This window comes from Adiantum capillus-veneris, chromosome 30 (assembly GCF_014529385.1).
Source record: "Adiantum capillus-veneris isolate H3 chromosome 30, ASM1452938v2, whole genome shotgun sequence".
Lineage (NCBI taxonomy): Eukaryota > Viridiplantae > Streptophyta > Polypodiopsida > Polypodiales > Pteridaceae > Adiantum > Adiantum capillus-veneris.
Window position 1 is genome coordinate 104,552,279 of NC_140960.1, and position 14,421 is coordinate 104,566,699.

Below are 14,421 nucleotides of genomic sequence, written 5' to 3' on the forward strand. Positions count from 1 at the left end.
TCGCCTTTTTCTTCTCTTGATTTTTGTCATCCCTCTTTGAAGTATGGTGTGGAGAAGTATGTGATGGTCTTCTCCATTTTGGAGGCGATGGAGAGCGTTTAGCCCGTCGTCTTTGTGGAGCCATCTCCGTCAAGGTAGCGGGAGACTCAATTCTTTCTCGTACCTTCGGTGGAGGCTCTTGAGTTCTCCTTTGAGAAGGAGATGCGTCATCAAGGAGCAAATTTCTGAGCCCTACCTAGGGATTCTCTTCTTCTTCCCGAATCGGAGAGAGACCTCTTTTGGAAGTCTCACAAGGAGGTTTCCCAGGTGCTCTCTCATCATGGTGGGAGCTTGGAGAATCCCATGTGCACCAAGCTGCTGTTGCACTTCACTTTGGAGGGATGGATTGCCCATGGCTTGTTGAAGCCTAGAAACAAGATAGTTAACAAGCATCGGGGCATCATTAGTAGCTTGCTCATTAGCAAAATCAAAGTTATCAACATTAATTTCACTCTCTTTACTATTGTCATCCATTCTAACAACTTTTAGGTGTAAACTTTTTAGGTGTACTTTGGTACTTCAAGACCTAGTTGCTATTCCTCTTTACCCCTTTAGAAAAAACACTCAAGCCTACTGTACCCGTGGCTCGAATACCATTAATTGCAAGGAATAGAAGAGAGGGTCGTTCAACACCAAAACAGCACCGGCTCCTGTCAAGCTTTTAATAGCTCAATAGTGGTTAAGCAATAGGCAAGACCCGTAGGACTCCACTATTAAGACCATAGCTCTCGACGGTGATGCCCCGTTAAGTGCACAAAGGTAGGCGCACTGCAAGGCTGAAAAATCCCTATTCTACTTACTCACATGCAATTAATAGTACCAACCATTTATAGCTAGCTTGAGGACCTCCCATCTTGAGCAAGAAAAGAGAAACCTTGTGCTTTGATACCAATGTAACATTTAATGGTCTAGTAACTTGTGTGTAGCGGAAAATAACATGAACATAGTGAGCATTTCATTAGAATAGCTTCCTAATGAGAATAACAAGAGTGCTTGGGTGGAGAGAGCAACAAAAAGCATAACACCTAGTTAGATATCATGAACAATACTTCAAAAGAGAGAGAAATTAAGCAATTGAAATAGTTGAGGACCGGATTTGGAGCCGGTCCCCCCTCCAAAAGGCTTTGTATTATGGTTTCTCCCATCAAGAGAGACATTTTACAATACAATTCTTTATGTTCCTTCAATACTAGCTAGTGCAATGAAGATGGAAACTTCATGCACTAAGCAAAACACTTATCAAACACAACATCAATTCCCTCATGGTCTCAAACCCAAGACCTCACACACCTTCGAAGATGGTGAGAGCTAGCGGGGTATGAGAGTAGATTGAGAGGAAGAAGGAGTATTCTTACGAGAAAGATGTACATATCCTCACATAATCACTCATATTAGCGTAGCTTAGCTTGGTATTTATCATGATAGAGGAGATGAGCATGCATTGAAGCTTGGCTCTTGGTTGGATTTGCATCACAAAGCCAAGAGTTGTTGGTGTAGGCCTCCCTTCTCACAAGCTTGGAGTAGGTGGTAAGCTTTCCATTAAAGCTTGAGAAGGAGAGAGATTCTTCTTTGCTTCCCACATGAGATTGTGTGAGTGTGTGTGTGATAATGCCTTGTAGAAATCAGCCCCCTCTCTCTTTTGGTCGACCTCCCTTGCTAATTACTAATGCTACAGCCCTATTGGACCTCCCCAGCCTCAACCAATGGAAATTAAGCAGCATAAGTGGTAGCCTTTTGACACGTGTCCCCCTTTCCCCTTTTCTGAGAGCTTTAGGTAATTAATAAATCCAACTAAAATCTCATTGGACCCCTTTGCCTCGTGGCCAATAGGAATCAGGCAAGCCATTGGGCTACTGAATGCTCATTGGTCTCCTTGGGAGACTGTCCAATAGTCTTCTAGAGAGCTTAATTATTATTGGTTCTTTTATTAAGTGGTTTTAAATTAATTAAACTAGATTTACTCGAGCCTAATTCTCATTGGTCCACCTCCATGGCCATCCAATAGGATTTGAGTACACCTTGTGGGCATCTGGCCTAGGGAGATGACATGTGTCCCTCTTTCCCCTTGTGTACAAATGAAGCCTGTGAGTGTGTGTGGGTGTTTCTCTCTCAACCCCTACTTCTTGGGCTTGCCCCCTCCTATGTAGGGCTTGACAAAGACTTTTTGACACACACTCGAAGCATCCAGTTCCCCTCATGTTTGACCTTTGGACAAAACCTTTGAATTTTGAAACCTTAGCATTTTGGAAGTGTTAATGGGCTGAACTTGAGGGTCTTTTGAGCCCATTGTTGCACATAGATCTTTTGCAGATGGCCTCCCCTTTGGATCCCTATTTTCCCTTCTTTGGATCCCTACTGTGGGCGGTCTGCTAGCTTAACCAATATTCTAGCTTTTTCTCCCCTGGCACTTTCCCATATTAAATGATCATTTTAACATGAGAAAATCATTTGACAATAACCAAGAGAGTAGAATGAACATTGATAACTTTGATTTTGCACATGAAGGTGCTAATGATGATGCCCCCATGTTTATCAATTATCTTGTTACTAGGTTGCATTAAGCTATGGGCAACCCTACATTGCCAGCTGAAGTTACCCAACAACTTCGTGCTTATGGGATTTCTCTTCCTCTCCAGGAAGAGAGAAAGTTTAGGAGCCTTCTTGATGAGACTCCCAAAAGAAGACTCTCTCCCATAAGGGAGGAGGAATCCAAAGAATGAGAAAGAAGTGAATCCCTAAGTTCCTCTAAAGATGTGGCTCCTTTATTGTCGATTTGCGTCGAATATGGCCAACGTCGGCTCTTGTGCAGGCTCCCGGATGGTTTGAACGGTGGTGGAACGGAAGGACGCCCCGATCAGCGCGCCCCAGAATGAGAAGCACTTGGGCTATCATCTGCGCGGGGCAATTCAATTGCCTTGATTAGACGGCACTTCTACAATAGTTGCATTATTATTAATCGTCCTACTTGTAATTTTTCTGGTGTACCTACTGTACGACAGTCAGGTGTGAGGCACACCTGGGGTGGCCGTCTCCGCCTCTGACGATGGAACGCCTAGCGGACGCGCCATATATATAACTAAAGGCAAGTTTAGGAGAGAACAGGATTGTCGAAAGGGGAGGGAGAATCCCGCAAAAAAATTAGTAAGAATTGCCCCCCCTACAAGGACGTCGCCAACTCCTAACTACGCAGCGCCTTATGAATACCCACCCCGGGGGATCCGTTAAAAGGAGGTGGACAATATATGCCAATAGATCCATTTGACGAGGTTCCACTTAGGCTATAGAAGGGCGAGGTAATAACAGTAACAGGTTACTATGGCTTAAAGAGTGCAACCAGTGCAATGAAATATCCATTAAGAATGGATTTTGAGGTGGTTCAATGGCCATTGGGTTCATCCAACCTGAGGTGTTTTGCGTACTCTTTTATTTCCCACTGGCTCGAAATAGTGTTGCTTCCTTTGTAATCGTCTGAAATAAGGTGGTACAAGATGACCCTTTACCTTGCGAGCGGTAAGACCTACCAGATACCTTTGGTGGGCAAGTACGGCAGTTTGAGGGGCCTCAGAATACCGAAAAGATGTTTGAAGTTAGCCTTATTCCTAACCAGGGGTCTAAAGCAACAAAAACGTTCCACCTTCGAGGCGTAGCGGAGGCCTATGACCAGTTTGACCGCCCTGACCTCAAAGCACCCGAGATAATCCAACAGGCCCAGATCCTTGAAAGATCCCTGGTTACCCCAATGATTTTCCCAGTTGCAAGCGGCGTTGAGGGGGACCGAGAGGTCATGATCCTACAATACATAAAAATCCCAGAGGCAGAAAGGAGGGCTCGGCAACGGGATCCTAAGCGGCGCGTGAAGATCGTGCCCATCTATTTTCAGCCGCCTTCTACATGGGATTTCATTAACCGGGCATAAAAGCAGGTGGAGGTAGATAACTAATGGTTGATAGAACAGAGGGGGAGCCACTGGATCAATGCTTGATCCCCCTGTCGTATTTAGAGTTTGAGTTGATCAGCAACCTTTGGAACTGCGGGTGCCACTTGTTTTTCCAGAAGGGTAAACAACGTCTCCCGGCGGAAAAGGAACGGAGGGTGATCAGAGAGGATTTGGTAGGAGAGTGCGCGGTAAGGGCACCACATCCCAGAGGGTCTATAGGGCTGGATGTGGATTCGCTCCCTCATGGAATTGGCCTTATAGATGTGGACGATCCCTTTGTTGCGCGTGCTATTAGAGACTACCTTGGGAATGACGATTCCTTTATACAGGAAAGGACACCCTCAGGCGACCTCCATCTTTGGGGGCGGGGGATTTCCCTCTAGGAGAAACCTATGAAGGGCGGTTTGTGTTTTAGCAGGCGCCCGTGTAGAGTATTTTTCCAGTGGGAGAATAACAATCTTGGGAGAGGGCCGTGAGGTCTATAAGAGGGCCCCCCTTGCCGGATTAGGCGTCCTCTCTGGCCCGCCTAGAAGGGTTGCGTAGCTGAGGTTAGAACGCCTATTCTTAAGGGGACCCGGTGGAACACTCTTTACAGGCAGGTAATGGGTAAATGGGCTATGCAAAAGGAGACCCTCATCTTTCAAGCTCGCTATCTTTGCGATCCCCCCTTTGAGAAGGAAAAGGAGCTCGACCTCTTGAGAATCCTTGAAAAACGAGCGGATGAGCAGGCAGGCGAATATGGAGGAGATACGGTTGAGTTGGACCTTGAACTGGACGCCCACATAGGGGCGTTACTGGCCGATCGGTTTAAGGATACCTGGGCCTACCTGCTTCCGGACGATCAGTGGTATGAGTATAAAAATCAAAGGTGGGATAGTCCGCCCGGATGGGCTTACGAGATACTAAATAAGATAGAGAAGGAGATGAAGGGAATGGGGGCTGGGTTCACACTACCCCAAAGGAAGAGAATGAGCTCCCAACATCTTCTTAAATCAGAAGAGGAGTGCCTGCGCCGGCTCCTTAAGCGGGCCAGGACGGTTGATTCAAGGCTCCCCTTTCTCAATGGAGTACTTGTCCCTCACGAGTCAGGGCCGCTGTTACACCCGCTCAGTCCCTTGTGGGTCTGCACGAGCTATGCAGGTATTGAGCTGGATATGTGTACACCAATGACCCCCATCCAGAAAAGCTTCCTCCTTGCTCTGATGGATGGAGACGTCCTAAAGTTAAACTTGTTGAGAGCCTTCCTGAGGCTAGTCTTTACATTGGATACCCGCGAGCAGTTTAGTCTCTTTCTGTGGGGGCCCGGGGCCACGGGAAAGTTGACCCTAACAGCGCTATTGGAGCACATACTAGGGGAGAGGTGTGAGAGCCTGGATGTGAGCCGGATAGCAAATAGATTTGAGCTAACACTGGTTGAAGGTAAGAACATGCTGCTCTTCCCAGATGTTACTCGACAATCGAGTAATGCAGCTGCCAGCATATTAAAAAGGTTGCTCATCGCCAACTCCTCCCAAGATGAAACGATCAACCCATAGTCCTTTTCTTGTCACTCCGAAAGGGAAAGAGGAAATAAATGAAGAAAAAGGCAAGAAGGAGGTCACACTCTTCTCCTTCTTCTTCTCCTTCCTCCTCTTCTGACGAAAGAAATAGCTATTCTCCTAGAGAATACAAGAGGAGAGGGCATCACAAAACTTACTATGCATGGCGAAGGTCCCAAAAGCTTAAGAAATTCAAAGAGGGAGGAAAGAGTATCTCTTTTCTCACCTATGATGGCACCTTTGGTGCCACCAACAAAGTATTGGCCTTCACCCAAAATTTGATGTGGCCTTTGGAGAAGAGGGCTTCACAGAGTCCTCCAAACTACACCATGTAGCTATCCACTTCTAGAAGTCTGCTCGTCAATAATGGGCTAGCCTTTGTGGCAATGGAGAGGCCTCAAAGACATGGAAAACTCTACAAGTTTCCATAATAAAGTAATTCCTTGCAAGCGATGAAAAGGACAAAGTTCTTATCAAATGGTGGAGCTTGAAGCTCCCACGGGGAGGTCACCTAAGAAAAATGTAACCTATCACGTGAGTTCAATTGCACGGTATTTAAGGTTCTTGAAACTTACAAAAATATATATACAAAAGAACATTATTTTTTCAAATTTTTAAAAAACTTATAGGTTTTAAAAGAAAAGGGTACATTATATTCCTAACAAAATTTACAGATAAGGGGTTTTACAACATGTCTTGAATGCACGTGATATGGTAGTTTTACACATAGTGAACCCCCGAAGAAGCTCCTCTGCAATTAGTCTATCCACAAATATGTGGACAAGTTTTGGGATTTACATCTCAAAGCTACAGTTTTTCAAAGGATAGACTTCTTTTAAAAAAAGCAACAATTTTGTGTGGTATTACCTGAAGAAATGGCCGAGTATGTCAACTCACAATGGCCTAGCACTATCACCGAAGTCATCCACCACACTATGGTTGCTTCAAGGATCAATTTCCAACAAGGGGCGAGAAGAAATTTCAAGCCCATGGGAAACAAGGATCGAAATGAAGCTAAAGGGAAGAGTAATGCTCAAAACTCTTCTTAAGGCAACACCAACACCAAAAACAACAAGGCCAAGGAGAAAGGAGCTTACAAAGGTAAAAATAAGCTCTCTCCCAAAAAAGTAGAGGCCTTTGATAAAGTCCATAAATGCTTTAACTGTGGGGAGCAAGGACATGGTTATCATTTTTGCCCCAAAATAAATGTACTCAGTGACACTTGTAGAGCTTCCATGGTTGAAGCTCCAAAAGAGGATACTCATTGCAAAGGCTCATACCTCTCCTATGATTAGGGAAAAGTAAGGAGAATAATTCCCTTATTCTCTTTAACCCTGGATCTACTTAAAACTTCATATCAACGGAGTTGGCCACTAAGTTGGGCATTCAAGCTTTTAAGATGGGAGATACTATAACTGCCGATGGAGATTTCAAGGGATAGCAAGCCTCCAGTACTCCCTTGATTGGGAAGTTGAGGCTTCATGTCCAACACTACATTGACAAAGAAGAATTTTTTTTATCTCTCCTCTCCAACATAAGGATGTTATCCTAGGGGCACCATGGTTCAACCGCATGGCTGCCAACGTGAAGTTCCCTGAAAGGAGAATCTATTTCACCTACAAGAAAAAGAGCATGTACATAGATGCTACTGATTCGGGGAACACCATATCCCTGGTACATACGCTTGCTTTTGATAAGTCAATGAAAAGCTCTATTTTTGCATATATGATTTTTATTAGAGAATCTGTAAATGATTCTAATGTTTTCACAAGTAGCAATAAATGGAATCAAGAGGAATTAGAGTTGTCTAATTTCCTAAATGGATTCCAAGATGTTTTCATTGGTGACATCCCTAGTGAGCTACCTCCAAAACGAGGGGATGATGACCATGCAATAGAGCTTCTACTAGGAAGCTCACTGCCTAATAAACCTCCTCATTGAGTTTCACAAGCTCAACAAGAGGAGATCATGAGGCAAGTGCATGAATTGGTGGAAAAATGGATGGTGAGGCCTAGATCCTCTACATTTTGTTCACCATTACTTTTAATGCAGAAGAAAGATTCCACATATCACATGTGTGTTGACTATAGAGCACTAAATAGGATCACTATTTTTTAAAAACATTTCCCGTGCCACGAGTAGAAGGCCTATTTGATAAGTTACAAGATTTGGACTAACAAATGCTCCAGTCGCATTCAAACTCACAATGGACAAAAATCTTCAGGCCACTCAAATTCTCTTGAGGAGTATAAGTGACACCTTCAGGTAATCTTTCAAGTTGCGAGAGAGAATAAGCTTTTCATTTATCAAAAGAGAAGTAAATTTTTTCTACGAGATATTCAATATTTAGGTCACATTATCTCTCAAGATGGTATCCGTATGGATCCATCAAAGTTGGAGGTAATAAAAGCATGGCCTAATCCAAGGAATCTACATGAAAAGCATTATTTAGTATGTGTGCATACTATAGACGCTTCATAGCAAAATTCTCTTAAATAGCAGGACCATTGTTAACAAGGAAGAACGTTAAGTACTCTTGGACTGCCAAAGAACAAAATGCTTTTGATAAGCTCAAAGAGAAGCTTACCTCCCAACTGGTCCTTATGATTTCGGATCTCTCAAAGCCATTTGAGGTCCAATGTGATGCTTGTGGTGATTGCCTTGGAGCAATTTTGCTTCAAGAATGGCATGCCATAGCATATGCGAGTCGAAGGCTCAATGCCGATGAACGGGTCTTGGGCATATACAAAAAAGAACTTTTAGCTATTCTACATGCCCTAGACACATGTAAGCACTCTCTCTTGGGGGCTCCATTCATCCTACGAATGGATCACAAAGCCTCAAGAAATTCATGACACAAACCAAGCTCTTTGACAAACAAATGAGGTGGGCAAATTTTCTTTCGTAATTTAAATTTCATATTGCTCACATTGTTGGCAAGCACAATTAAGTGGTCGATGTCCTTTCACAATGGCCAACGGTACATGTGGTGTCTATAGCAACTCACGATGATCTATCTTTTATGATAGATGAGTATGCTACTGACCAAGACTTTAAGTAGGTAATTACAGCCTTTGCATTAGGGAAGAAAAAAAGAACCATTCACCTTGGAGGATGGTTATCTTCCAAACGGCAATAGGCTATGTGTTACTCACCCATACAATAAGAAAGTCAAGTATAAATCCCATGCTTCTCAGTATGAGAGGCAAAGAAGGATTCCATAATCTACCCTTCAAGGAGTAGAAATGTATTTCTGTTGGTCTACCATGAAAAATAAACATACAAGAGTATGTTTCAAAATGCGTGGTATACCAAAAATTGAAACTTGATTAAGGGAAGCAACTTGGATTGTTTCAATTGACAAGCTTAGCAAGAAAACACACTCTATGCCTGTCAAAAGGACTATTAAGGCACATCAAATGGCAACCCTATTTAAATCTAAAATTTTCAAGTATCATGGCTTGCCAACATCCATAGTGTCTGACAAAGATCCTAGAATGACGAGTAATTTCTAGAAGGGTCTCTTTGAGAATCTAGGAATTAGATTAAATTTGTCTTTTGGTCTATCATCCACAAACAGATGAGCAAAGTGAAATAACTAATCTAATGATTCTTGAATCTACTAAAAGCCTATGTCATGGAAGTAGATCAACGTTCTCATTGAGAGAAGTACCTACCTCTTATAGAGTATGCGTACAATGACATTGTACATAATTCTATGGGGAAAGCACCTTTTGAGGTTAAAAAGGGAAGATCCAAAAGTCCCTTACTACTTAAAGTACATGGGAAGATCTTCGCTGCTGCTAATGAATATAGCCAAGACTCACAAGAATCTTTTCCAAAGATTAAAGTGGTTATATCCATCTCAAAGGAAAGGCAAAAAGAGCTGCTGCTAATAAGAACATAAGAGATTTAGCCTTTAAGAAAAATGATTGTGTCTTGCTAAAGTTTCTCAAGGGTCGTCTAAGGCATACTACGGGCAAGAATCCTACGAGCCACCAAGACTATTATGCTAAACTAGCAAAAAGAGACTATCATCCTTTCTTTTAAAAATTCTTAAAACAATCAATGAGATGGATAATTAGTTAAATTTTCCCAACCATTGGCTCATTCACAATGCTAACCATGTGAGGCTACTCAAGCCTTACAAAGGAGAGGCACAAAAAGAACCAATAATGGAGGACCCGCTAAAGATCGAAGATTAAGAAGAGGTGTTGCAACCCGAATCGATTCTTTGACACGAAGACAAGGTACTAAGAAATGGTAAAGTTACCCAATGATATCTTGTTAAGTTTAAGAATTATCATTTTAAAGATGCTAGATGGATGCAAGGAACCTAGCTTAAGGATAATATGAACCTTGTCAATGCTTACAATGCTATACTAGGGTAAGCAAATGAAAATGCATTTTAAATGAACAATGTTTTTGTCTTATTAGACTCATTATCTTTATTTTATTGTGCACAAAATTTAAAGAGTATGCATGCTTAGGATCATGTTTGTGGTGACAAAGTCTCCCAAACACCAAGTAGAACTTGTCACTCTACTTTGGAAGTATGATATGTTCTAAAGAGCAGACATGCTTGCAGTAGCTAAGTCTCCCAAGCACCAAATGGATTAGTCATCCATTCTAGAATGATATCGTAGGGTAAAAAAGGTTCCTCTACCCGCTAAGAAACAAGGACTAATGACTAAGCTTTATCTTCTCTACGTAATAGTCAAGGACGACTATGATTTCAAGAGAGAGGTAACTTCATAAAATATAATATCTAACTTTACCAAATGATTTTCTCATATTAAACTGATCATTTAGTATGGGAAGATAAAAGGGGAACAAGAGTTAGGATATAGATATGTGCTTCTAGACCTATCTCAACAGGGGACCAAAAGGAGAAATGGTTGCATCTCAATAGGGGTCCAAAAGGAGACGTTCTACCAAAGAGAAATGTGCAATAAGTGCTTCTAGATTTACCTCAGCACAAAGGACCAAGAGGAGAGATGATTACATCTCAATAGGGGTCCAAAAGGAGGTAGTCTATCAAAGAGCAATGTGCATCTAATGGAGCTTAAATGACCTTAGGGTTAGCTTCATTAAAGACCTCCAAAAGCTAGTGTTAAAAGGTCCTTTGACCTTCTGCAAGCTAGGGTTGATTTTGAGGTGGTAATCCTACCCAAGCATGAGGTGCTTGTCGGCTTGCTAACTAAAGTGCCTAAAGTGTTTTTGGGAACCTTGCCCAAAGCTTGAGGTGATCTTTATGCTTAAATGACTAAGGTTCTTGAAATGTTCAATTCAAAGATAAACTCTCAAGAGGCATAAAAGGTTTCCATGCTTGATTGACTAAGTGCTTGAAGTATTCAATTCAAACCAAATGACTTAAGAAGCATAAAAGATACATGTTCAAATGATCCTCCACATGTGGCCTTCATGATGTGTTTGAATCCTATTGGATAGGTTTTAAAGGGGTCTAATGAGAATTTAGATGCATAAAAATAAATAATTAAGTTATTTCTCTCAAAGAGGAAAAAGAGGACACATGTCCAAATGAAATTATTAAATAATACCAGAGAGAGAGAGAGAGAGAGAGAGAGAGAGAGAGAGAGAGAGAGAGAGAGAGAGAGAGAGAGAGGTGGACCAAGCATGAGAGGGGGGTATACTCTCCCACATACACAGACACACACACACATCTCTCATTGTGTGGAGTGCAAAGTGCAAGAGCTCCATCTCTTTCTCCAAGCTTGTTGAGAAGTGGAGAACCTACACCACATTAGGAAAAAAATGGACCCCCTTGGGGCCATGTAAGGATTCCTAATTTTAAGGGATTAAAGATAATTTTGTAGGGGATGGAGGGAACAAAGACAATAAATAGGGCTACTTTTGTAGCTCTCTCTCTAACTTATCTTTAGATAGGAGAGGGGAGAAAATTAGGGAATGAGGGTGGTAAAGTAGGAGGAAGAGGGGGGGTAAAGTAGGGGAGAGAGGGGGGTAAAAAGAGAGAGAGGAGTAAAAGTAGAGAGAACAACCATTCTCTCTGTACCTATCACCAAACAAAGAGAGTAAGTAGTTATGACAAAATCCACTTTTCAGCTCGTGCATCAATTCACCCCAAAAAATGATTTTTTTATAAAATCTTCAAAAAGGATCTTTTAAGCTTTAAAAAGGTCCACATATATATATATATATATATATATATATATATATATATATATATACTCACGGGCAGAGCGGACACCCTGGGGAGGGTAAAAACCACAGCTGACGACTGAATCCGAATATTACGGATTACATATATCAAGTAATTACTTTCTTTTAGGGAAGGGATGGTTAAATTATTCGGTAACCAACCGAGAGATCATCAACGACAAAGATTGACTTTTTTGTCTTTTAATTGAGTTAATTTTCTTTAATTACGTAAACTCATTTTGAAATAACGCAAAAAACATTTCCAAGGTTGGGCTTTCCTTGACCCAACCCCCCCGCACCGATAGCTCAATTGGATAGAGTCCCTGGCTTCGAACCAGGTAGTTAGGGGTTCGAGTCCTCTTCAGTGCAACATCGTTTCATTTCGGGCTTTATATATATATATATATATATCAGTATGTTTTTAGAAGAATCTAGCTTTTATAAGCTCCAAATCTAAAATTCCTTGGGTCCCTCTCTACATTAATTCCAAGAATAAATAGATAATGCCACATCATCAAAACGTCCATCTAATAATTATAAAGCCTAAAAATTGAAATGTTTAAAATTTAAAAAATTTCAATTGCATCTACTAGGTCAACTAATGTCAGTCTGCGTCTACCGATGGAATTTGCTCCCACAACAAAAAATGACGAGAAAGCATCTCAACCGGCATCCGTACGACGGTTTCGAGGAGAAACCAATGTTGACTTGTGGCTTGATGGAGGGTTGTATCCAAAAGATCCGCCCGTGGGCTCCGACATTCCGTACACTCCCAAGCTTAATCAAATATGTGGGAGAAGGAGAACGTGGTCTTCTTGGGTATTGTAAGAGATTGGACTCCAATCACGCAGGTGTGTCGGCATGGTTCCGACAACAATGTCAAGTGTTACACATTCATTCCACAAACCTCCAAAAACAACTATATTGCGCAGAGAAACAACTCAAAGATCTTAAAGAGGAGATGAAAGCTACAGAAACAGAGGTAACTAAACTACAGATTGCAATGATGCACCTAAAAGCCACTCCATTTGGCATGCGTGAGCGTAAGAGGGAGTTCTCTTCCATTGAAAACTTAGCCTCTAATGGAGGGGCACGTAAGAAGCGGATCACGGCAACCAGGTATTTCTTTTAATTCACAGTGTTCATCACTTATAATAATTTCCATCAATTTGTAACTCGGTTCACCTTTTGAAATAGGACATATATACAAGATGTGTGTGGAAGTTTTAGACAAGAGGACCGTTGCAATCTTCTCCTAGGATGCATCTCAAAGGAAGATATACTTTACATCATAGGTTGCGAAAAGGCCAAACACATGAAAGATGCCATCACAAAGGAGATCCTACAAAAGATCTCTAACCTTGTGTCTGAGGAGAATGTCCAGAGAGGTTGTGATGAGGTTGGGATCAGCACAAATGCATACCATGCACTTCATGGATTGATGAAAGATGCATTACGAGAGCAAGGCATCACCGAGAATTTGTTTCCTATTCCACATAGGGTCCGACTTGCAAAAAAAGCAAACAATGATCTCGTTCGGGAATCCCTTGGCGAATACAAACACATTGAAGGATCCATGATGTACTCTTTCACAAGTGCCAAGTCACGTGGTAATATAAAGGGGGGGAATACTATTCCTAACGGGGCAAAGTCTTTTGGTTATCATCAATTCAACAATATTTTTGTTGACTTGAAACGACTACAACGAGCTATGGTAATGTCATTTTTTATCTGTATTGAATATCATTTAGTATAACAATTCAATTCCTGTGTTGTTTCAGTACTTGGAGAGAAGCTCATATTTATTCTTAAGCTAGATGAATGTCAAATTGTCAAAGGACGGAGATTGGAACGTATGAGTGTGACACTCATGAATGAGGCAATGTTTTTTGCAAAAGTCGATGCTATCGGTGATCATTCTCAGAAACCATCATTTAGTGTACAATAGGGAAAGGAAATATGGTGGTTAGGAGCTTTTGAAGTTTTGAAAGAGACTCATGAGGTGTTGGATGGGTCTTCTCTATGATCCCGTGGATCATAGAGGTTATTAAGGCACAACTAGAGGGAGAAAAGCTAGAAGTAGATGGAGTAGGTACATTTGATGTTGAGTGGCACTTAGGAGGTGATCTAAAAACAATCAAATGTATACTTGGGTGTAAACAAGGTGCTTCATCACTTCTTCCTTGTCCATATTGTGTACGAGGATACAAGGAGAGTACTCGTGGCTCCACGTCTTCAAAGAAAAGTGTCAAGGGAAGTCAGGCAACAGGGTCAATGGATGATGATGCAAGGGAATGGGTATGCTCGGTGTTGAAGTGTCCTATCATGGAGGTCCCCAATCGGTCGACAAAAGATAGAACATGGCATCCCATTATCAATTTTCCACTTACAAATGTACACTTTTGCACTTTGCATGCCTTCATGCGTATATTTGATCGCTTGTTAAAGCTTCACATAGAGTACGCTTTCACAATGAAACCACTTTCTAGATCCGTGGAAGCCATTGGAATTGTTGAAGCAATTCTAAATTCGATTGGATGTCATGGTGGCAATGTTTCTATCATCGGTGAGGTAGAAAATATGCATGAAGTGCCACAAAAAGTATCTATGAATGGTGTGAAAGCACGTAGGTTTTTCAAGAAACCAGAGATGCGAAAGGAGAGGGATGAGGAGGATGCTCCATGGGAGCTATGGAAAGCGCTTTGCAAGTGTACGACCGATCAAGAT

At 41.7% G+C, this 14,421-nt stretch overlaps 1 protein-coding gene across 1 annotated transcript in view; it reads left to right on the forward strand.

Annotated features, from left to right (window-relative positions):
- The first annotated feature begins 4,578 nt into the window (after positions 1–4,578).
- LOC147418561 (uncharacterized) overlaps positions 4,579–14,421 on the forward strand; it is a 28,116-nt gene continuing 18,273 nt past the window's right edge. Inside the window, exon 1 of the mRNA XM_086507120.1 lies at positions 4,579–5,465. Coding sequence (XP_086363246.1) covers positions 4,579–5,465 — 887 coding nt within the window. The remainder of the gene's footprint in view (positions 5,466–14,421) is intronic.